Genomic DNA, 22,143 nt, shown 5'->3' with positions numbered 1-22,143 from the left:
CTACATCTCCCGGCATGCTCTGGGAAAACAATATGGACTCCCGGAAACCCGGTGGCCAAGAACTACATTTCCCAGCACTCCCCAGAAAATTGAGCCTCGCAGCGTGCCGTAGGACGCCATTTTTTGCTCTGTTACATTACCGGGTTCGTGTTTATGGAGGGTTTTCCCGCCGTTTTGGGGGGTTTCCCCTCAATTTCGGGTTTTCAGCTCTCCATTTCAGAGTTCTTCCCCGCAATTTTGGGGTTCCTTCCCCTAATTTGGTGCTTCGCCCCCCCCCACTTTTGGGGTTCCCCCTCCATTTTGGGGATTCCCCCCAATTCCAAGCCCCCCACAATTTTGGAGGCCCCCACCATCCTTTCTTGGCCTGCCACCCTAATATTAAGGTTCTTTCCCCCAATGTTGGGGTTCTCTCCACATGTTTGAGGTTCCTTCCCTTAATTTGGGGCTTAGCTCCCCGGGATCTGGGGCTTTAACCCCAATTTTGGGGGTTCCCCCCAAGTTTGGGGATTCCTCCCCAGGTCTGGGGGGGGTCCACATTCAATTCTGGAATTTCACACTTCCATTTAAGTCTTCTTCCCCCCAATTTGGGGGTTCGCCCACCCAATTTTGGGGGTTCCTCCCCTAATTTGGGGGGGACACAACCGATTGTAGAGTCCCCCACCCTCCTTTTTTGGGTTCCCCCCTAATATTAAAGAGTTCTTCCGCCCAATTTTGGGGGACCCCACAATTTGGCCGTTCCTTCCCCTAACTTTGGGCTTCAACCCTTCGATTTTGGGGGGGGCTCCCCCCCTCTTATTTTGGCCTTCCGCCCTAATATTAGGCCTAACCCCTAAGAACCTTGACCCCTAACACTATGGCAACCACGGATCTAACCCTAACCCCTACCCCAACAAACCCTAGAAACCCTAACCCTAAAAACCCTTACAGTCCTAACCCGATAAAATTTACCACACTAGACCTACGCCTAAAAGCCCTAACCCTAAAAATTAAGACCCTCTAAACCCTAACCCAAAACGTAAAGATTCTCAAAGCCCTAACGCTGGAGACCCTAACCTTAAAAAAAAAAAAGACCTTAAAACCCTAACCCTAAATACCTGACCATAACTAAAACCCTAAGACCCTAACCCTAAAAACCCTATCAACACTAAAACCACAAAATACTTTAAAACCTTAACACACTAACCCCCAAACCCTAACCCTTATAACTCCAACCCTAACAACCTTAAAATCCTAACCCTAAACCCTGGAAACCCTAACCCTGAAACCCAACCCTAGTGCCTTAGCCCTGAAACCTTAAAACCCTAACACCTTATTAGAAACACTCTGTAACCAATACCATAGGCTCAGGCAAGTATCTCAGTGAGGTAGCATTTTTATTCACGATTGCAATGGCAGGCGTCCCACAAGCCACCTACTAGTTCCATAACACAGTTTATATAATTTTTTTTTCCCTCTCGGTGACCAGGACCCTCCCCAGTTTCCCCATTGACTGGGTAATCCATGTTCACAATCTATCCAGTGCTTCACAGAAAATACACAGCTGCTGGCCTGTTACTAGTCAATTTTATTTTTTTCTTGACTGTTTTCCTCTTTGAGGTGGTAATGTTTCTTACACCGTGATTTCCACCCAATTGCTCTAAGGATTCTGGTTGTCTGCATTTTACAAGGTTGTCTGTTAAGCTTTCTTATCACTGCAAGCATATATCAATACCACCTTCCTTCCCTCTAAACGATGTAACTCTGTGCAAAAACATTTTTATTCCCACAACCTTGATCCCCTTACCCTAAAATCCTTATTCTCTTTAACCCTAACAACTCTAACCACAACCCTAACCCTTCATATCAACCCCCCGACGCTAATGACACTGACTAATGATCCAAACCCCAAACCCCAGGCAACCAACAAAGAAACAGACACAAAGCTGAAAACTACAAAAAAGGCAAAACCCTGGATACAGACCCCAAATCACAAACACGCTACCAAAATGCTACAGAAAAGCCCCAGACGCAGGCCCCAAGCACTACAGCTAGGCCCCAGAAGCTCTAGACACATCCCAAAGCCAAAATGCAATCCCCAAACACTACAGAAAAGCCCCCAAACACCAGACACAGGCTGCAGAAGTCTACAAGCAGGCCCCAGCCACACCCGGATGCAGACCCCAACTGTCCACAAGCAGCTCCCAACCCACCCTCCCCATGAACTGGACCCCCCACCACCACCACCCAGATGCATGCCCCAGGCCCCAGGCCTCAGCCCCAGCCCCCACACCCCAGACTCAGGCCCCAAAGGTGTACAACCAGCTCCCAACTGCCCCCCTCAAAGGGAGGCCCCAAAGCCTGCCAGAGGACCCTAGAGCGTACAAGCAGCTCCCAACCCCCCCGGCACAGGCCCCAACCCCCCCCCAGACACAGGCCCCAAAGGTGTACAAGCAACTCCCCATCCTCCCCAGAGGCACGCCCCAAAGGTGTACAAACAGCCCCAACCCCCCAAGACCCAGACCCCTACAGCGTAGAAGCAGCTCCCAACCCCATGCCCCCAAGGCACATGCCCCAACCCCTTCCCCAAGGCAGGCCCTAACAGTGTACAAGCAGCTCCCACCCCCCCCCCAGACGCAGGCCCCAAAGGTGTACAAGCAGGCCCCTACAGTATACAAGCAGCTCACAACCACCCCCCCAAAGGCAGGCCCCAACCCCCTCCAGATGCAAGCCCGAAAGGTTAAAACCAGCTCCAACCCCCCAACCCCCCCCGCCCCACGCAGACGCAGGCCCCAAAGGTGTACAAGCAGTTCCCAACCCCTCCAAGGCAGGCCCCAAAAGTGTACAGGCATGCCCCTACAGTGTAGAAACGCTCCAACCCCCCCCCCTTCCACCTCGAGGGAGGCCCTCCCCCCCCAGTATACACGAAGCTCCCAACCCCCTCTCAGAGGAATGCCTAAAAAAGTATACAAGCAGCTCCTAACACCGCCCCCCCCCCCCCCAAAAGAGGCAGTCCCCAAAGGTGTACAAGCAGGCCCTCAAATCCCTTGGGTGTACAAGCAGGCCCTTCAAATCCCTTAGCCCCTGCGCCAGCTTTATTGGCGAGCAGCGAGGCTGGGGGGGGGAGGGGGGCAAGACAGCCTTAAATAAAATACAAATATAAAAAGTGTTATAAATGGCTGTTATAAATCCAAATAGGATTACAATCAAAGTTTACAATTTATTAAACGAATAGAGGCAAGCAAGCAGCGCTGGGTGCGCCGGGAGTCTCTGCTCCCCCAGGATGCACACCTGTTACGTAAGGCGGCTGGTTTTGATGCTCCCAGGCTAATACATATTCATTACTACTTCGAGAAGAGGCAGGGTTATTAGAATTGGTTTCCGGAATCCGAAACCCCTCCCAGGGGCGCCTGTGTACCAGTCTCTGGTGGTCTCTCGGGGCTTGCTCGGGCTCAATGCTGGTTGTCTTCCTCTCAGGCTTTTGTCCTTCAATTGTCCTTCAGCTCCCCCTTCCTCCTCGTTTGGGAGCCTCTGCGCCGGATTTCAGAAACTCTAGCAACATCCCCTGCAGTAGTCAGCACTTTTCCCTAAAAACCCCTTTGTTCTCTTATCACCTAGACCCGGGCCTCGATGTTAACCCTTCAAATCCCTTAGTGACACGAATTGCTGGACCATTCCTTACAAAAGGAAGGATAAAATATGTAGAGGAGCAATGGCACACGCGAAAGCCCAGCGCCGCGGGCAGAGGCAGCGAAGGTTGACGGCAGAACAGTGCTCGGTTTGAACACGGAGAGGGAAAGCGAGGGGAAGGTGGCCGAAGCCGGCCGCAGTCTCTGAGCTCTCCTCCTCCTGATTGTTTTCTCTCAAAGCCATTTCTGTCTGTGTGCGGGCACCCGGAGCCGGCAGAAGTCCCCGTGAAGTCCTTCGGCAGGACGGAGGGCTGCGTGGGCTCCAGTGAGAGAGGGAGTTAGGAGAATCTTATCAAGTAGAGATAGAGCGCTGACAGCGTTAAACTAGGATGCTACTTAGCGTCTTTGCTAACTATGGTGCATTGTGCCAATTAACTAAAGCAAGAAGCCTTGGGCCCCTTACCAAGGTCAGTCTCCTAATAAGAGAGTGAGCCTGTCTTAAGAAACTGGGAGAAACTGGTCCTGCAGGTGGACAAGAGCCAAGGAGCAACTGAGTCTGTGCAAAGACAAGAGGTCAACTAGCGGTGACGAGGAAGAGTCATCAATCTTCATGCCCACGACCTCCCGTGCTGCCCAGCGCTGAATAAACATACCTACTTTACAATCTCACTGATTGTGGAGTCCCTTTTCCGCAAGTCACTAGCAGCGGTTTCTTCCGCAGAGGTTTTCCCAGAGCCGCTTCAAAGCTTCCCTCGCGGAGCTGGGGCGTCGCAGGGGGTCGTCAAAGCACGCACGCGCACACACACACACACACGCACACACACACACACACAGGCGTTGTTGTCCAAACAGAAAGTATTTACAACAAATTCGACAAGCGGTTTTCCTCTGCCAGCAGCAAATGCCTGAGGGCCCCTACAGCTTCACAAATCATAGCACAAAGAGCCTAAAGTTCCTCTAAAATTTAGGGAAATGATTCAAAATAGATCTGCTAGGGGAAAACGATCACTGGCGGCAGGGTACACAATACACGCGAGCCTCAGCTCTCCTCCGCAGGGTCAGTGCCCACGCCCAAGTGCGACGCTGATGGCACCCGAACATTTGCTGTAGCAGGCAGCAGAGCCAGCAGCTCAGGGGAGCAATTTTAAAAACCAGGAGGCACTTAAACCAACCCTTAATTAACCCAGTTACTGCAGGAGAGTCCCGACTACTCGCCCTGGAGTCCTACTGTCACCAGCAAAAAGCACCAACCAAAGCTTGGGGGAACTTTGGTACAGCACAAGAGAAGGGAGTGGGGGTAGCGTAGCCGTATCGCAGAGCTGCTGCTTTTCACACCATTTTATCATCCCTGATAATTGAAAGTAAGGCCGGGTGGGCTGACCCCACCACCACCACTCCTGGCAGCATGTTTGGTCCACAACGCTAGAATAATTATTTTGCTCCCTCCCGCCCCTACAGCTTCATCATCTGAAAAGATTACAGTCAAAACAATGGCATACACAAATAAAAGTCAAGAGTTGACATAGTAACTCCGGGATTTGGGTATCAACTGTCCGAGAAATCAGAACACCCAGGCTTCACAATGTGCCCAACATCGAGCTGTGCCAAGGGGGGGCGGAAGGAAGAAGCTTTCCGTTTAAGCCTTCAGAGCATCGCTCCGTCACTACGTCAATTCACAGCCACCACAGCGTGCCGATGGACATCTTTCTGTGCCAAAAGAAACAAGTGCTTTGTCCTCTTGATATCAAAGGTAGCCACCTATAGTTACGGAACCATGCACAAGACCTTAACTCTGACCAGCAGGAAAACTTAGGACAACTGAGTGCAGATCCTGCCAATTTCTACCAGTTCCAACTGTGCTTTAAGTCTCATTGCAAAGCCTCAGTTAGAAAAAGGATCACCTCGGGGTATCCAACAAGAAGAAGAGTTGTTTTCTTTTTTTTTTTTCTTTTTTTTTTTTTTTTTCTTTCAATATACCATAGGACTATGCAGTTCAATCATCAATCATCTTGGAAAGCTCAAGGAGGAGGTCATCCTCATCCTTCCCTGGGTCCAAGTCGAGCTCGGCTTCCAGTATGCCGTCTGAGAGTTCCCAAAGTAGCATCTCTAAATCCTCGTCTACAGATACGGGCGCGTTGCCTGTGGAACTCAGCCGGCGTGTCCTTGCTTCTTCTAGCTGGGAAGAAGCTGAAGTCGAGCTTGAGAACTCCATTGGCTCCACGGATTCTGCCTGGCTTCCAAGATGTGCTTCAGGTCTTGGCAGAGCAAGGAAGAGAACAATCAGTATATGCCATTTCTTAACGGGAAATCCCTTTTCTGCAAACCGGCTCTTAAAACCGTAGCCAACCCCTCCTGCACTTCAATCTTACCCAGGGATTGTTATTCAATTAACCCAGGGCCACATTTAGAGCCCAATATATTAGCAGGTACATTTTTCAGTTTGGGGGTTTCTCTGTGAAGCCAGAGCACCCGGAGTCTAGCAAAGAAGGGAAACCAACATGGCCTCCCGGAAGCCCAGTGTCCGAGAACTACATCTCCCGGCATGCTCTGGGAAAACAATATGGACTCCCGGAAACCCGGTGGCCAAGAACTACATTTCCCAGCACTCCCCAGAAAATTGAGCCTCGCAGCGTGCCGTAGGACGCCATTTTTTGCTCTGTTACATTACCGGTTTCGTGTTTATGGAGGGTTTTCCCGCCGTTTTGGGGGGTTTCCCCTCAATTTCGGGTTTTCAGCTCTCCATTTCAGAGTTCTTCCCCGCAATTTTGGGGTTCCTTCCCCTAATTTGGTGCTTCGCCCCCCCCCAGTTTTGGGGTTCCCCCTCCATTTTGGGGATTCCCCCCAATTCCAAGCCCCCCACAATTTTGGAGGCCCCCACCATCCTTTCTTGGCCTGCCACCCTAATATTAAGGTTCTTTCCCCCAATGTTGGGGTTCTCTCCACATGTTTGAGGTTCCTTCCCTTAATTTGGGGCTTAGCTCCCCGGGATCTGGGGCTTTAACCCCAATTTTGGGGGTTCCCCCCAAGTTTGGGGATTCCTCCCCAGGTCTGGGGGGGGTCCACATTCAATTCTGGAATTTCACACTTCCATTTAAGTCTTCTTCCCCCCAATTTGGGGGTTCGCCCACCCAATTTTGGGGGTTCCTCCCCTAATTTGGGGGGGACACAACCGATTGTAGAGTCCCCCACCCTCCTTTTTTGGATTCCCCCCTAATATTAAAGAGTTCTTCCGCCCAATTTTGGGGGACCCCACAATTTGGCCGTTCCTTCCCCTAACTTTGGGCTTCAACCCTTCGATTTTGGGGGGGGCTCCCCCCCTCTTATTTTGGCCTTCCGCCCTAATATTAGGCCTAACCCCTAAGAACCTTGACCCCTAACGCTATGGCAACCACGGATCTAACCCTAACCCCTACCCCAACAAACCCTAGAAACCCTAACCCTAAAAACCCTTACAGTCCTAACCCGATAAAATTTACCACACTAGACCTACGCCTAAAAGCCCTAACCCTAAAAATTAAGACCCTCTAAACCCTAACCCAAAACGTAAAGATTCTCAAAGCCCTAACGCTGGAGACCCTAACCTTAAAAAAAAAAAAGACCTTAAAACCCTAACCCTAAATACCTGACCATAACTAAAACCCTAAGACCCTAACCCTAAAAACCCTATCAACACTAAAACCACAAAATACTTTAAAACCTTAACACACTAACCCCCAAACCCTAACCCTTATAACTCCAACCCTAACAACCTTAAAATCCTAACCCTAAACCCTGGAAACCCTAACCCTGAAACCCAACCCTAGTGCCTTAGCCCTGAAACCTTAAAACCCTAACACCTTATTAGAAACACTCTGTAACCAATACCATAGGCTCAGGCAAGTATCTCAGTGAGGTAGCATTTTTATTCACGATTGCAATGGCAGGCGTCCCACAAGCCACCTACTAGTTCCATAACACAGTTTATATAATTTTTTTTTCCCTCTCGGTGACCAGGACCCTCCCCAGTTTCCCCATTGACTGGGTAATCCATGTTCACAATCTATCCAGTGCTTCATACAAAATACACAGCTGCTGGCCTGTTACTAGTCAATTTTATTTTTTTCTTGACTGTTTTCCTCTTTGAGGTGGTAATGTTTCTTACACCGTGATTTCCACCCAATTGCTCTAAGGATTCTGGTTGTCTGCATTTTACAAGGTTGTCTGTTAAGCTTTCTTATCACTGCAAGCATATATCAATACCACCTTCCTTCCCTCTAAAGGATGTAACTCTGTGCAAAAACATTTTTATTCCCACAACCTTGATCCCCTTACCCTAAAATCCTTATTCTCTTTAACCCTAACAACTCTAACCACAACCCTAACCCTTCATATCAACCCCCCGACGCTAATGACACTGACTAATGATCCAAACCCCAAACCCCAGGCAACCAACAAAGAAACAGACACAAAGCTGGAAACTACAAAAAAGGCAAAACCCTGGATACAGACCCCAAATCACAAACACGCTACCAAAATGCTACAGAAAAGCCCCAGACGCAGGCCCCAAGCACTACAGCTAGGCCCCAGAAGCTCTAGACACATCCCAAAGCCAAAATGCAATCCCCAAACACTACAGAAAAGCCCCCAAACACCAGACACAGGCTGCAGAAGTCTACAAGCAGGCCCCAGCCACACCCGGATGCAGACCCCAACTGTCCACAAGCAGCTCCCAACCCACCCTCCCCATGAACTGGACCCCCCACCACCACCACCCAGATGCATGCCCCAGGCCTCAGCCCCAGCCCCCACACCCCAGACTCAGGCCCCAAAGGTGTACAACCAGCTCCCAACTGCCCCCCTCAAAGGGAGGCCCCAAAGCCTGCCAGAGGACCCTAGAGCGTACAAGCAGCTCCCAACCCCCCCGGCACAGGCCCCAACCCCCCCCCAGACACAGGCCCCAAAGGTGTACAAGCAACTCCCCATCCTCCCCAGAGGAACGCCCCAAAGGTGTACAAACAGCCCCAACCCCCCAAGACCCAGACCCCTACAGCGTAGAAGCAGCTCCCAACCCCATGCCCCCAAGGCACATGCCCCAACCCCTCCCCCAAGGCAGGCCCTAACAGTGTACAAGCAGCTCCCACCCCCCCCCAGACGCAGGCCCCAAAGGTGTACAAGCAGGCCCCTACAGTATACAAGCAGCTCACAACCACCCCCCCAAAGGCAGGCCCCAACCCCCTCCAGATGCAAGCCCGAAAGGTTAAAACCAGCTCCAACCCCCCAACCCCCCCCGCCCCGCGCAGACGCAGGCCCCAAAGGTGTACAAGCAGTTCCCAACCCCTCCAAGGCAGGCCCCAAAAGTGTACAGGCAGGCCCCTACAGTGTAGAAACGCTCCAACCCCCCCCCTTCCACCTCGAGGGAGGCCCTCCCCCCCCAGTATACACGAAGCTCCCAACCCCCTCTCAGAGGAATGCCTAAAAAAGTATACAAGCAGCTCCTAACACCCCCCCCCCCCCCCAAAAGAGGCAGTCCCCAAAGGTGTACAAGCAGGCCCTCAAATCTCTTAGGTGTACAAGCAGGCCCTTCAAATCCCTTAGCCCCTGCGCCAGCTTTATTGGCGAGCAGTGAGGCTGGGGGGGGAGGGGGGCAAGACAGCCTTAAATAAAATACAAATATAAAAAGTGTTATAAATGGCTGTTATAAATCCAAATAGGATTACAATCAAAGTTTACAATTTATTAAACGAATAGAGGCAAGCAAGCAGCGCTGGGTGCGCCGGGAGTCTCTGCTCCCCCAGGACGCACACCTGTTACGTAAGGCGGCTGGTTTTGATGCTCCCAGGCTAATACATATTCATTACTACTTCGAGAAGAGGCAGGGTTATTAGAATTGGTTTCCGGAATCCAAAACCCCTCCCAGGGGCGCCTGCGTACCAGTCTCTGGCGGTCTCTCGGGGCTTGCTCGGGCTGAATGCTGGTTGTCTTCCTCTCAGGCTTTTGTCCTTCAATTGTCCTTCAGCTCCCCCTTCCTCCTCGTTTGGGAGCCTCTGCGCCGGATTTCAGAAACTCTAGCAACATCCCCTGCAGTAGTCAGCACTTTTCCCTAAAAACCCCTTTGTTCTCTTATCACCTAGACCCGGGCCTCGATGTTAACCCTTCAAATCCCTTAGTGACACGAATTGCTGGACCATTCCTTACAAAAGGAAGAATAAAATATGTAGAGGAGCAATGGCACACGGGAAAGCCCAGCGCCGCGGGCAGAGGCAGCGAAGGTTGACGGCAGAACAGTGCTCGGTTTGAACACGGAGAGGGAAAGCGAGGGGAAGGTGGCCGAAGCCGGCCGCAGTCTCTGAGCTCTCCTCCTCCTGATTGTTTTCTCTCAAAGCCATTTCTGTCTGTGTGCGGGCACCCGGAGCCGGCAGAAGTCCCCGTGAAGTCCTTCGGCAGGACGGAGGGCTGCGTGGGCTCCAGTGAGAGAGGGAGTTAGGAGAATCTTATCAAGTAGAGATAGAGCGCTGACAGCGTTAAACTAGGATGCTACTTAGCGTCTTTGCTAACTATGGTGCATTGTGCCAATTAACTAAAGCAAGAAGCCTTGGGCCCCTTACCAAGGTCAGTCTCCTAATAAGAGAGTGAGCCTGTCTTAAGAAACTGGGAGAAACTGGTCCTGCAGGTGGACAAGAGCCAAGGAGCAACTGAGTCTGTGCAAAGACAAGAGGTCAACTAGCGGTGACGAGGAAGAGTCATCAATCTTCATGCCCACGACCTCCCGTGCTGCCCAGCGCTGAATAAACATACCTACTTTACAATCTCACTGATTGTGGAGTCCGTTTTCCGCAAGTCACTAGCAGCGGTTTCTTCCGCAGAGGTTTTCCCAGAGCCGCTTCAAAGCTTCCCTCGCGGAGCTGGGGCGTCGCAGGGGGTCGTCAAAGCACGCACGCGCACACACACACACACGCACACACACACACAGGCGTTGTTGTCCAAACAGAAAGTATTTACAACAAATTCGACAAGCGGTTTTTCTCTGCCAGCAGCAAATGCCTGAGGGCCCCTACAGCTTCACGCCTAAAGTTCCTCTAAAATTTAGGGAAATAATTCAAAATAGATCTGCTAGGGGAAAACGATCACTGGCGGCAGGGTACACAATACACGCGAGTCTCAGCTGTCCTCCGCAGGGTCAGTGCCCACGCCCAAGTGCGACGCTGATGGCACCCGAACATTTGCTGTAGCAGGCAGCAGAGCCAGCAGCTCAGGGGAGCAATTTTAAAAACCAGGAGGCACTTAAACCAACCCTTAATTGACCCAGTTACTGCAGGAGAGTCCCGACTACTCGCCCTGGAGTCCTACTGTCACCAGCAAAAAGCACCAACCAAAGCTTGGGGGAACTTTGGTACAGCACAAGAGAAGGGAGTGGGGGTAGCGTAGCCGTATCGCAGAGCTGCTGCTTTTCACACCATTTTATCATCCCTGATAATTGAAAGTAAGGCCGGGTGGGCTGACCCCACCACCACCACTCCTGGCAGCATGTTTGGTCCACAACGCTAGAATAATTATTCTGCTCCCTCCCGCCCCTACAGCTTCATCATCTGAAAAGATTACAGTCAAAACAATGGCATACACAAATAAAAGTCAAGAGTTGACATAGTAACTCCGGGATTTGGGTATCAACTGTCCGAGAAATCAGAACACCCAGGCTTCACAATGTGCCCAACATCGAGCTGTGCCAAGGCGGGGGGGAAGGAAGAAGCTTTCCGTTTAAGCCTTCAGAGCATCGCTCCATCACTACGTCAATTCACAGCCACCGCAGCGTGCCGATGGACATCTTTCTGTGCCAAAAGAAACAAGTGCTTTGTCCTCTTGATATCAAAGGTAGCCACCTATAGTTACGGAACCATGCACAAGACCTTAACTCTGACCAGCAGGAAAACTTAGGACAACTGAGTGCAGATCCTGCCAATTTCTACCAGTTCCAACTGTGCTTTAAGTCTCATTGCAAAGCCTCAGTTAGAAAAAGGATCACCTCGGGGTATCCAACAAGAAGAAGAGTTTTTTTTTTTTTTTTTTAATATACAATAGGACTGTGCAGTTCAATCATCAATCATCTTGGAAAGCTCAAGGAGGAGGTCATCCTCATCCTTCCCTGGGTCCAAGTCGAGCTCGGCTTCCAGTATGCCGTCTGAGAGTTCCCAAAGTAGCGTCTCTAAATCCTCGTCTACAGATATGGGCGCGTTGCCTGTGGAACTCAGCCGGCGTGTCCTTGCTTCTTCTAGCTGGGAAGAAGCTGAAGTCGAGCTTGAGAACTCCATTGGCTCCACGGATTCTGCCTGGCTTCCAAGATGTGCTTCAGGTCTTGGCAGAGCAAGGAAGAGAACAATCAGTATATGCCATTTCTTAACGGGAAATCCCTTTTCTGCAAACCAGCTCTTGAAACCGTAGCCAACCCCTCCTGCACTTCAATCTTACCCAGGGATTGTTATTCAATTAACCCAGGTCTACATTTAGAGCCCAATATATTAGCAGGTACATTTTTCAGTTTGGGGGTTTCTCTGTGAAGCCAGAGCACCTGGAGTCTAGCAAAGATGGTTCAATTTTTGTAGCAAGAGGCACTTTGCCACCTTGCTTAATTTTCCTGTTAAAATGTTAAGAAGTCTCCATCTGCAAATATCTGTTTGCTAAGTTAGTCATTTTTCCCACGGCACACTCAGCAGAGTTTGCTCCCCACTACAGGAAGCTGATCTGCAGCCATCACTTCCCTCTGCTCTCCCTGCACTCTTGTCACCTTGTATGTTTGTTCGGGTGGCATTCTTGAGGACCAAAAGGCAGAGGACACTACTCATCATTTATCACCTCACGAGGAAGTAGGAGAACTTCACCTCATCCTCATTTAGGTATTCAGACAGAGCAAGAAGTCACTGGAAAGCTGTACCGACTTGCAGCATTTAAAGAAAGTAAGTCTAATTAAGCATTCCTGCTAGCTGCTAGAAAGTCATTTCACGTGACTTATTCCTCTGATGGATTTGGGCTTTAATTATCTCAGAACCCTCCTTTTTTCCCCACGTGTGACAGAACTTATGTTTCACTGGGGATATACACCGATTGAGAAAAAGAACAAGTTGTGGTCATCACCTGTTTTGGGGATTTTCTTCAAGTCTGGTGGCTGGGACGTGCTCCAGCGTGGCTGGAACAGCCTAGAAAGCAGCAAAACAGTATTTAGGACTCATGGGTAAAAGATTCCTTACTAGCTTTTTCCTCCATGCTGCTTCTCCTCTGGCATTGCGGAGCCTTAGCCAAAATACAAAACCAAGGTGCTCCTGAAGAAAGTTAATATTCACTTGGAGGTTACTAATGATCTTGTGTCTTTTAAGAACACAGCATTAATGGACAAAATCCTCCACACCAGAGAAATCACAGAATCACAGAGGACTAAGTAAATAGTGCCATTAATCTAATAAATATGGAAGGGTACTACAAGAATTCTGTAGGCAGCTACTGGATTTAAAAGGAAACAGAAAGCCTGTAGAACTTTTGAGTTTTCCATCTTTTCTCCTAGAGGAGGGTGTAAATTTTACAAGGGATCCATTTCTGCATTAGCCCCTGTCCTTACCATAGCTGCTTTTTTGATTGGAGGTCCCATTGTGTCAGCGTCAGAGGCAGTCCGTGGCTTCACAGCTGCTACAGCAGAGGGAAAACTGCCAGGTGCCTTACGTTTCAGTGCCTTCTTCTTGGGGGAAGCGACTTTCCCATCCCAAGGCTTCGCAAACATGTTAAAATTGGCTAGAGTAAAAGGAAGAGAGAACTGATACAGTCTTGCTCTGCCTCATGAAAAATCCACGTTCTCGTCCTCATTTCCACGGCCCGTCTACACAGTTAACTGTATTTGGCCAGCAGAATTACACTGCCATTGCCTGGATTCTCAGCAATATCTTCCACATAGTAAACTCCGTCTACCAACAATCCATACAAAGGAACAAAGGAACTGAATAGCTACAGTAAATCATAATCCAGGACGAGGGAAACTCAGACACAGAGCGATCCCAAGTGCAAGCAATACTCTAAGACGTTGTATGAAGTCTAGTAAGATTCACAAATGTTGACAGCTTTTGTATTTAAAGTCTTGCTCCCTCTAGGAAAGGAAAAGCAGCAGGTATAGTAAGACAAGAGAGTGTATGCAACTGTTGTACCAGCTTCCTCTCCCCTGCAGTGATGTCCCACAAAATCTATTAAGTTGTTCTACAAAATCCAAATTTGTAGAGTCATATTCTAGTCTCCCATTCCTGACCTAACATCTGGCTGGCAGGAGAAGAAACGAAAGAAGGCTGGGTACTTGTTTTCTTTGTGTGTTTATTTCCTCGTGTCCCATGAGACAGAGAGAAAGGCTACAATGTGCAGTGCATGCAGCCTTTAAGCCCTCCTTATCTCCCTCACACAATCTCATTTTACAAAGTTGATATAATCTTAACAACGAGGCCTTTGATCCTCTGTCATTTTTGACAGAAACTGGCCCCCCACATTAAGACGCTGATGCATGCTTTACAAACACATACACGTGTCAAGTTAAGCAACACATGCCAAAGAGGAAGGTGAACTTGAACTCAACGCAGGGAGGACTTCATACCGTAAACAGATGGCAGAAAAAAACAGAATACCAAAATTAGACTAAAAAGCCCCTCAATGTGTTAATTTTCTAGTGGGAAATACAGAATACCATCACGTAATTAACGAAAACAGACATGGTTGCATGTTCTGGCCCTTCTTTGCCTTTGAACTTTGTAGCCTTAAACTCTTTTATCCTCTGCATTGAAGGAAAAAGCAAAGCAGATCCTGAGCAAACGGAACTTGCTCAATATGGGAAGCACCTCACCGGGGCAGGTATTAAAGCATCTTATTACCTGATAGCTTTGTGTTCCATAACGATTTCTGCCCGGCTGGGGCAGGTCCAGGTTGTGCTGGGGGAGCTGGCACATTTCCTCCACTCTGCTGCATCCGCAGAGCTTTCTCGCGCTTTATTTCTTCCAGGGTTTTAACACGCACTTCTCCTTCTGGCTTGGCTTTACCTGCCGGCTCCTTCGACTGCACTTTGCTGGGCCCGGAAAGAGTGAGCACGCTCTGCTTCTTGGGCTCACCCTGAATTTTTGCCCCTGCGCTGGGATCTTTGGTTTTACCATGCCATTCAGCCTGGGCTTTGGCTTGACATTCTCGTCTCTGAAGAGCTCTCTCACGACGGATTTCCTCCAGTGTTTTCACATGGATCTCTCCCTTTGGCTTAGCAGCCTTCCCTGTCATCATCAAGAAATGAGAAGCACCAACATTTAAAGAGAGTCCAACAATAGTTTAAGTCTCCAAAATTTGTCACAGTACTAAGGAAAACTAAGCCTGAGCGTTCCCAATAACGCATCTTAGGACAATAGCCTAACATTCTCCTCCTCCTCTGAGCCACTTGTTGTATTTTGAAGACCAGCCCTATCCAGAGAGAGTTGCTACACAGAAATGCTAGTTTACTTGATTACTTTTTCAGACTGCATTTCAAATTCCTGCTCCCGGCAGTGGCTCTATTCTAATTGTATATGATGGTTCACAGAAGCAGCTTAAAACCTTGACAAGGCACAAGTGGAAAATAAACACACACCTAGAGCCAGATTTCTGATAGTGGCTGTCAGAAGAGCTTCAGCACTCGAGCAAGAGGAATCAGTTCTTTGTTTTCATTTGAATTCCTTTTTAGGGCTGTATGAAAACGGTCTAAGTTCACGGAAAGGAAGAAGGAGAAAGTATATTTAATAGCCAGTTGTTACCTTTCGCAGTACTAGTCCGTTGAGAAGGTAATCCTAGCCTCTCCTTCACAGACTTGGGAACTTGAACTGCAAAACAGAAAAAGACCAAATTAGGGAGGCTGCATAAACGTCAACTTTGTGTTCACATTCGAAAACAAGGCAGGAAAGGTAACTTTGAATCCCGGTGATTAAGACCTCAGCCAACATGCAAAAAGAAACATCGCAGGAAAAGGACAAACAGAAAGCCTAAATACAAAACCCGTGAATCACATCCAGATGCCTGTTTAGTAGCTGTACCTCTCTTTGGTGCTTTGTCAGCATTTCCCGGAACCTCCACCTTCTTCCCCAGCCTTTCAGCAAGGCTGCGCTTCACCGGAAGGGCGCTTACATCAGCTTCAGACGGAGAAAACAAGGAATATTTTAAGAACATTTCTTTGCAGGAAGATTTGAGAACAGTCAACCACAAGCTTCTATTTTTCAAGCATATTTTCATAAAATTGCCTTTCAGCTGCTAAATGGTTTTTTTGCCATTTCTGCAGTCAACACAGATCTCCACTGCAACGCATTTTCCTCTCACACGTCAAAAATACTCTTCAATGCGGTCATATAGAGAAGGCGGCACCTAAATAACAGCTCATAAAAAGTTCTTACCCACGGAGGCTTTCCGTTTTCCTTGTTTCTCAGCAAGATCTAGTCGAACCACAGGTTCCTCCCCTAAAACAAAAGTAAAATTTTTCTATTTCATAGAAACCAGTAGTCAATAGAAATAGTATACTGTTAGCCCATGTCCAAAAAAAACCAGCAAGACACTGTTTTGACAGCTAAACCACACAAACTCATGTTACAACTATAATTAACTTAGAAAAAGTATCCATAGTCTCAGTGTTTGCCTCAAATTCCAGCTGAATGTAGTCGAGAATGAATCTGAGTCTGCTTGACAGCTATACTTTGTGCAGAACAGAGCTGCATAAGCAAGCAGAATATTATTAGGTACAAATGCTGAGAAATATTCCTTTCTAAGGTGAATGTCTATGAGTAGAAGTACTTCTTCACTTCTTTCCCTTTCAAAGGAATTTGCACAACTCTAAACAATATAATTTATACACAGACTCCTATCGCACTACTGTCCACACGTGCCACTGTCAGCCTCTTTAAAGCTTCAGAAATTGCTTCTTACATAGCACTGTCCTCTAGAGCTCTTTCTTCTCGTTACTCTCCTGTTTTTCAGTTATCCCCCTATTTGCATACTGACACATTTTTTTCTTTCTCCTGCTACTGCACTTAACCTGAGCACCAAAGCTTTCCAGTACAACCAGGGACTTTCAGCATAAAAGCATGTTTTGAACAGAAGGCGGCAGCACCAGGAGGCTAACAGGGGTGAATTGCCTTCCTTCTTGCTTAACCTTCCAGTTTAGGAGTAATGAAATCAAAACAAAAGCATGAATTATTACCTTCCTCTGTAGACAGTGTCACAGTTCTCACCACTGTCCGGACATTTTCCTTTTCCGGAGCAGGAAAAATCATAGAATCGACGGGAGGAAGAGAAGATCTTGAAGGACCTTCTGCTCAGAGCAAGCAAAACATAAGGAAGTTTACCAAACAGAAAAAACTATCACGAAGAACAAAAAACTTTAATTATTCATTACTGTCAAACATACAGTGACCAGAGCATGCAAATAAGAGAGGTGACTAGTTTGCCTCTGGTTGCCCTTGGAATTCCCATCTAGAATACCAGCTGGCTGAGAATCAGGTTGCTCGATGCCCCCAGCTAAACATGGAAGTCTATCCCTCAAGCAGCTCCCAGCCACCATCACCTGCCATTCTGAAGCCAATCAAATTTCACTTCTTTGGCAAAATAGTTGGATTCACCAAAGCATAGCCAGCTACCCGGTATTACTGGAAGAGTTTTTTTTTGAAAGAAAAATCATCACACAGGATGAAGGTGAACCGGGTAAGGAAGCAGGGAATATTAACTCACCACCGTGTCTCTTAGTTTTTTCCTTCATTTTCTGCAATTTGATTTCTTCAAGTGTTTTTATTCCAAAATTCAGACCGTCCTCTGAAAACAGAAAACAGTTAATGAGACTAAGGCTTAGAGGCACTCACTGAGGACCACAGATCCTCAGGCTTCTTAGTGCTCAGGAACTTTCAGAAGTATTTAGAATAAAGCCTGTCAACACTCCTCACAAGTGAAACAACCATAGAATCAATGGCATTTTGCCCCTCCTTTCACCCTTCAGGGTAAAAACTGTAGTTTTAATTTTAATCCATTTACGTGATATTAGATCCCTCTATCGTTAGATATGGCTTTCAACAGTGGTTGCCAGGCTGCACGTGCAGCCATTTAAACTCCATGCTGTGACCCTGTTTTGTTCTCCAAAAGGAAAGAAAAGGAGTTCAACTTTCTGACCCAATGGGCACATGATGGTATCAGGGAGAAATGAGATCATGGAAATAACCGAGTCCATTCAGCACCCCTACATTCTGTTGTGTTTTTACGCCACATTGCTTTTGAGTTAATTGTCAAGTTCTCCTTCCGATTTATCCTACTACAGGTGCTGGAATACCTTGTTTAGCAGTAGTAGCACTGGCTTTCCGAGTGGAAATCATCCGTAATCCATTTTGGCCTTCCTCAGCTGGTTGCTGGACGGGAGTTTTAGTTTCTTCTCCTTCCGCAGAAAGCTGGTCTGAAGGGGAAAAATCTATTCAGTTATGCATAGGCCAGATTGTTCGTGATTATGTAGCTCATGCAATGACACTTCAGTCCATGGTTCCTATAAAAAAGTTGTTTTTTTTTTGTTTTTTGTTTTTTTTTTTTAATACAGCTACACTGACCTGATGAACTCGTAAGTAGACTACCCTAGGACAAAACATCTAGGACTCTAGATTCTCTCTGCAGCTTTAACTACTACACAACATATTACTCTTCAGACAAAAAAAAAGGAATTTCCTTCCTAGTTTCACATAGAGCTTTACACAACAGACCAGCTAAAGCCAAGAGTGGTTCTAAGCTTTCCTCCAACATTTCAGGTTCTGTCCACTGACTGCCAGACAAAGCCACCAGTGACCTGAGCGGACTGCCTGCCCTATCGCTAGTCAGACCTCAGGTCATCTGTGATTTATACATTCATTTACAGCACAAATTCCTTCCAAGAACCAAAGACTTACACAATCATTTACAGCACAAATTCCTTCCAAGAACCAAACCATGCTCACCATCATCATCTTCATCATCATCTGCAGCATTGATTACAACTGGAGGGTGTGTAGGGCTTGGGACATTTTCCGAGTTCTCCACTTTCATCACCCGCCTTAGCTATGGAGAGGGATTGGACTGGACAGAAAGTTTGTTTTGCTGCAGTGACATCTGAGCCACTTTCAAATCATCGTCCGCGGACTCAGGCGGACTTGGCAGTGTAGCTAGAGGAAGAGGAGGATCATCAGTAATATGGCAGTTTAAAACTTTGACCACAATGCACGAAGATGGTAGCTAAGGCAGATAACCTGCACAGGCAATGAATGCAGCATCTCCTTTTGCCCATCCCGCCACTGTTTACACCGTGAACAATGACTTGCCTTCAAACAACAACACATCTCCCTACCACCCAGCAGAAGACGAAACAACAGAAAGCAAACTGCAAGGCAAATATCACACAAAGCAGAGAGAAGCTGAGCATGAAAGCAGAAAACAAATACCAGCAGTACAGCAGCAGTACACTCGGTTTAGCTGACCACCTAGGACTGCAGACCTTTTCCTGCACTCACAAATGGACGGTTACCTGATGTCTCCTACACTATTGGCACCCACTAAGTAATATGCAAAATTAATTCTTCAATACTTAAAGAAAAAGGACCTAAACTCACTCTTGCTTGGTGGTAAGAAGACGCCATCGATGTAACGTCCCTTTGCGTGATGAAAAGCACAGTTGGCTTTCTGACAGCCTACTGGCTGCTTCTCCCAGTAGCAGGGAATCTCAGCGCGCTTTTTCTGAAGACAGAAAGAAAGACAAGCTCGTGATAACATGCACCTAAGGTTTGCAAAGAGATGCACAGTTCCAGGTCACGACAGCGATAGGGCTGTCACAATACAGTGCTGAAACATCATTCCAAAGGTCAGTTTATCACGGAAGTATAGTATTTCCGGGCATATTCACAAAGTTTGCAGAAGCTGTAACCACTATGCACGTTTAGCCTTGTCATCATTCAGTTTGAGAAGACAGGCACTCTCAGACATCAGTTTAGGGTGGGTTAAACTAATACACCTAGGATTATACTAGGATTATTCAGAGGGAAAAAGAACATCTTAAATTGCCTACGTTAACTCTATCCAGAACTACTTCTCGGAGACATCGTTCTTCTGCACCTTTAACTTTCCCCACTGCTTCCTAGCCCAGGCAGCTAGAACAGCATTATCTGAAGGACTCCGGGACACAAGAGACCTGATAGATCATTATCAAGCCTGCTCTCAGGAGGCTAGTACAGCCTGTTTATTACCCCCCTGCTCCAGCAGGTTTTAGCAGTCTAGTTAGCGGTTATTCTGCATCTGTTGAGAAAATACTGTCGGCGTCTAATAAAAGAAAATCTTGCTAAGACATACCTAAGGCATTGATTTTATTTCCCTCTCCTTCCTCCCACCCCCTCCCCTGCTAACAGAAACCAGTGTAATTCCAAAGCAAAGGACTCTGTCCTGCAAAAGCACAATCAGCACACCTACAGCACTGAAAAATGCTTTTGTTGATTTATTTTGAGAACACATCTTTAGGCACTCACATCGATTTCCATGTGTCTGAATCGGCAGACATTCCTGAAACAACGACCCTCCTGCCACAGCGTGCAGACTGTCTCGTTCCCCAGAGCAGCTTCACAGTGGCGGAAGGAACAGTTGTCTCCCTGTAACCAAAAGGAAACCAACAAGGAAAATATAGTACAGCCTCAAAAACGTCCATGCTACTGCCTCAGGTTGCCACGATTGAATTCAGAATCTATCTGGTTATCACGTTAACCAAAGACCAGTGTGCCTCCTCCTCCTACTCTACCCCTTCCTGAAAAAAATGAAAAAAAAAAAAAAAAACAACAAAAAAACAAAGCAAAGCAAAGCAAAAGAAACCCAGCCATACCTTGGTACAGGTAGAATAGAAATAGAAGTAGCAATCGTCTCCTTGTTTAGACATGCCGACAAGTTCTGATAACAAGCTCGGGTTCTCTCCACAGGGACTTCCTCTGCTCTTGGAGAGAGCTGTCTTCACCCTTGCTTGGGCTGAAAGTCTTCCACTGGCTTGTGATCAGTGAAATCTTCTTTTTAAAAGTAACCCTAAAGAAAGTACCAACAAGTGAAAAATAATGAGTAACAAGCATTTTTCCAGCTTTCTTCTGTTCATCAAATTAGTCTCTTGAGGAGAGCAATGCCTTGAAATCAGCTGTTACGGGAACTAACACAATATTAAACTAAAGTTCTGTAAAGCTGCCAGGAGCTTTGTCAGCAAGTGTTCTCTTCCACGTCCTCAATAATATGCCTTGGAGCACATCCGGAAGCCTGAAAATGGAGTCACTTCTTCAAAAACCACCTGATCATACATGCAAGGCAATGATCAACTATGGCTACGAGTAACTTCTACAGAACGCAGTATGACGCATTAAATAGCATGTTCCAGTCACTGTGGGTCTTCGAGTTCACCTACCTGGACAACCTCAGCAAAGTTATCGATCTTCAAAGACTTCCAGTTAACTTCTCCTGGAGGCCGAACCAACACTGAATCCGTGAATTAATGATAAAGGGGTAGGAAGAATTTGCCTCCTCACTTTGCCAAGGGAGCCTCTCATCCACAATTCAAACATAGGATGTGCTTTTAAACAGCTTATAACTAATGGAGGAAGCAAGTCCATCTGAACACTCTCTCAGACTGGAGACAGCCAGGGTTAGTTAGCTCTTCAAAAAATAAAAACCAAAAAAAAAAAAACACAAAACAAAACGAAAACAAAAAAACCCAGTGCATTTAGAGATGAACTCGTGATTCAAAGTGGCTGCAAAAATGAGGCTCCATCTTCCACAGCCAGAAAATTTGACTTTTTTTTTTTTTTTTAATTCAAAATTCAGTATGTTCCAATCTCTGGTCTTCAAGATTTCTTCACCTATTAAGAAAACACTAAAACCTTTCCCCGTCTTTATTACCTGTACAGCAAAAAACACACCAGTGCACAGAAATACACAAATGTGCATACGCATACACACATATGTGTTTAGACACACACACGAGGAGTGAGTGATAGAAAGTTAGCGAGAGCGACAGTGGAAATCAGAAGTTTTGCCTTTTTGACACAGAGAGCGCGTAAAAACTCTCTCATTTTGAGGGAACTAGAAAAAAATGGAGGATCTACCAAATATTTTGATGAGTATGCCTTCGAGGCCAATGCTTTATACCATGAGTGATCTGGGGGCCAGCACACAAATATGCATACGTATGTATCACACAGTATCACGGATTTCTAGGTTGGAAGAGACCTCAAGATCATCGAGTCCAACCTCCGACCTAACACTAAGTACTCCACTAAACCATATCGCTAAGCTCTACATCTAAACGTCTTTTAAAGACCTCCAGGGATGCTGACTCCACCACCTCCCTGGGCAGCCCGTTCCAATGCTTAATAACCCTTTCGGTAAAGAAGTACTTCCTAACATCCAACCTAAAACTCCCCTGTCGCAACTTTCGCCCATTCCCCCTCGTCCTGTCACCAGGCACGTAGGAGAACAGACCAACCCCCACCTCTTTACAGCCTCCTTTAAGGTAACTGTA

General features: G+C 47.3%; 1 protein-coding gene and 1 long non-coding RNA gene across 2 annotated transcripts; both read right to left on the bottom strand.

Annotated features, from left to right (window-relative positions):
* Window positions 1-3,176: 3,176 nt before the first annotated feature.
* Window positions 3,177-8,319, bottom strand: LOC310891132. The gene is made up of 2 exons (XR_014577439.1): window positions 5,975-8,319; window positions 3,177-5,860 (listed from the first exon to the last, which is right to left on the bottom strand). It is a non-coding gene; the product is annotated as an uncharacterized lncRNA (long non-coding RNA).
* A 2,836-nt stretch (window positions 8,320-11,155) lies between these two features.
* LOC310891139 (zinc finger CCCH domain-containing protein 11A-like) lies at window positions 11,156-18,947 on the bottom strand. The gene is made up of 11 exons (XM_083853429.1): window positions 18,569-18,947; window positions 17,920-18,039; window positions 17,331-17,411; window positions 16,804-16,914; window positions 16,004-16,066; window positions 15,650-15,745; window positions 15,374-15,439; window positions 14,474-14,860; window positions 13,189-13,358; window positions 12,711-12,772; window positions 11,156-11,933 (listed from the first exon to the last, which is right to left on the bottom strand). The coding sequence occupies exons 1-11, from the start codon at window positions 18,654-18,656 to the stop codon at window positions 11,672-11,674; spliced, it is 1,506 nt and encodes a 501-aa protein (XP_083709555.1). The 5' UTR covers window positions 18,657-18,947; the 3' UTR covers window positions 11,156-11,671.
* Between the last annotated feature and the right edge of the window lie 3,196 nt (window positions 18,948-22,143).

Source organism: Anser anser (assembly GCF_964211835.1).
Source record: "Anser anser genome assembly, contig: HAP1_SCAFFOLD_77, whole genome shotgun sequence".
NCBI lineage: Eukaryota > Metazoa > Chordata > Aves > Anseriformes > Anatidae > Anser > Anser anser.
This window is presented reverse-complemented; position numbering and strand designations above follow the sequence as displayed.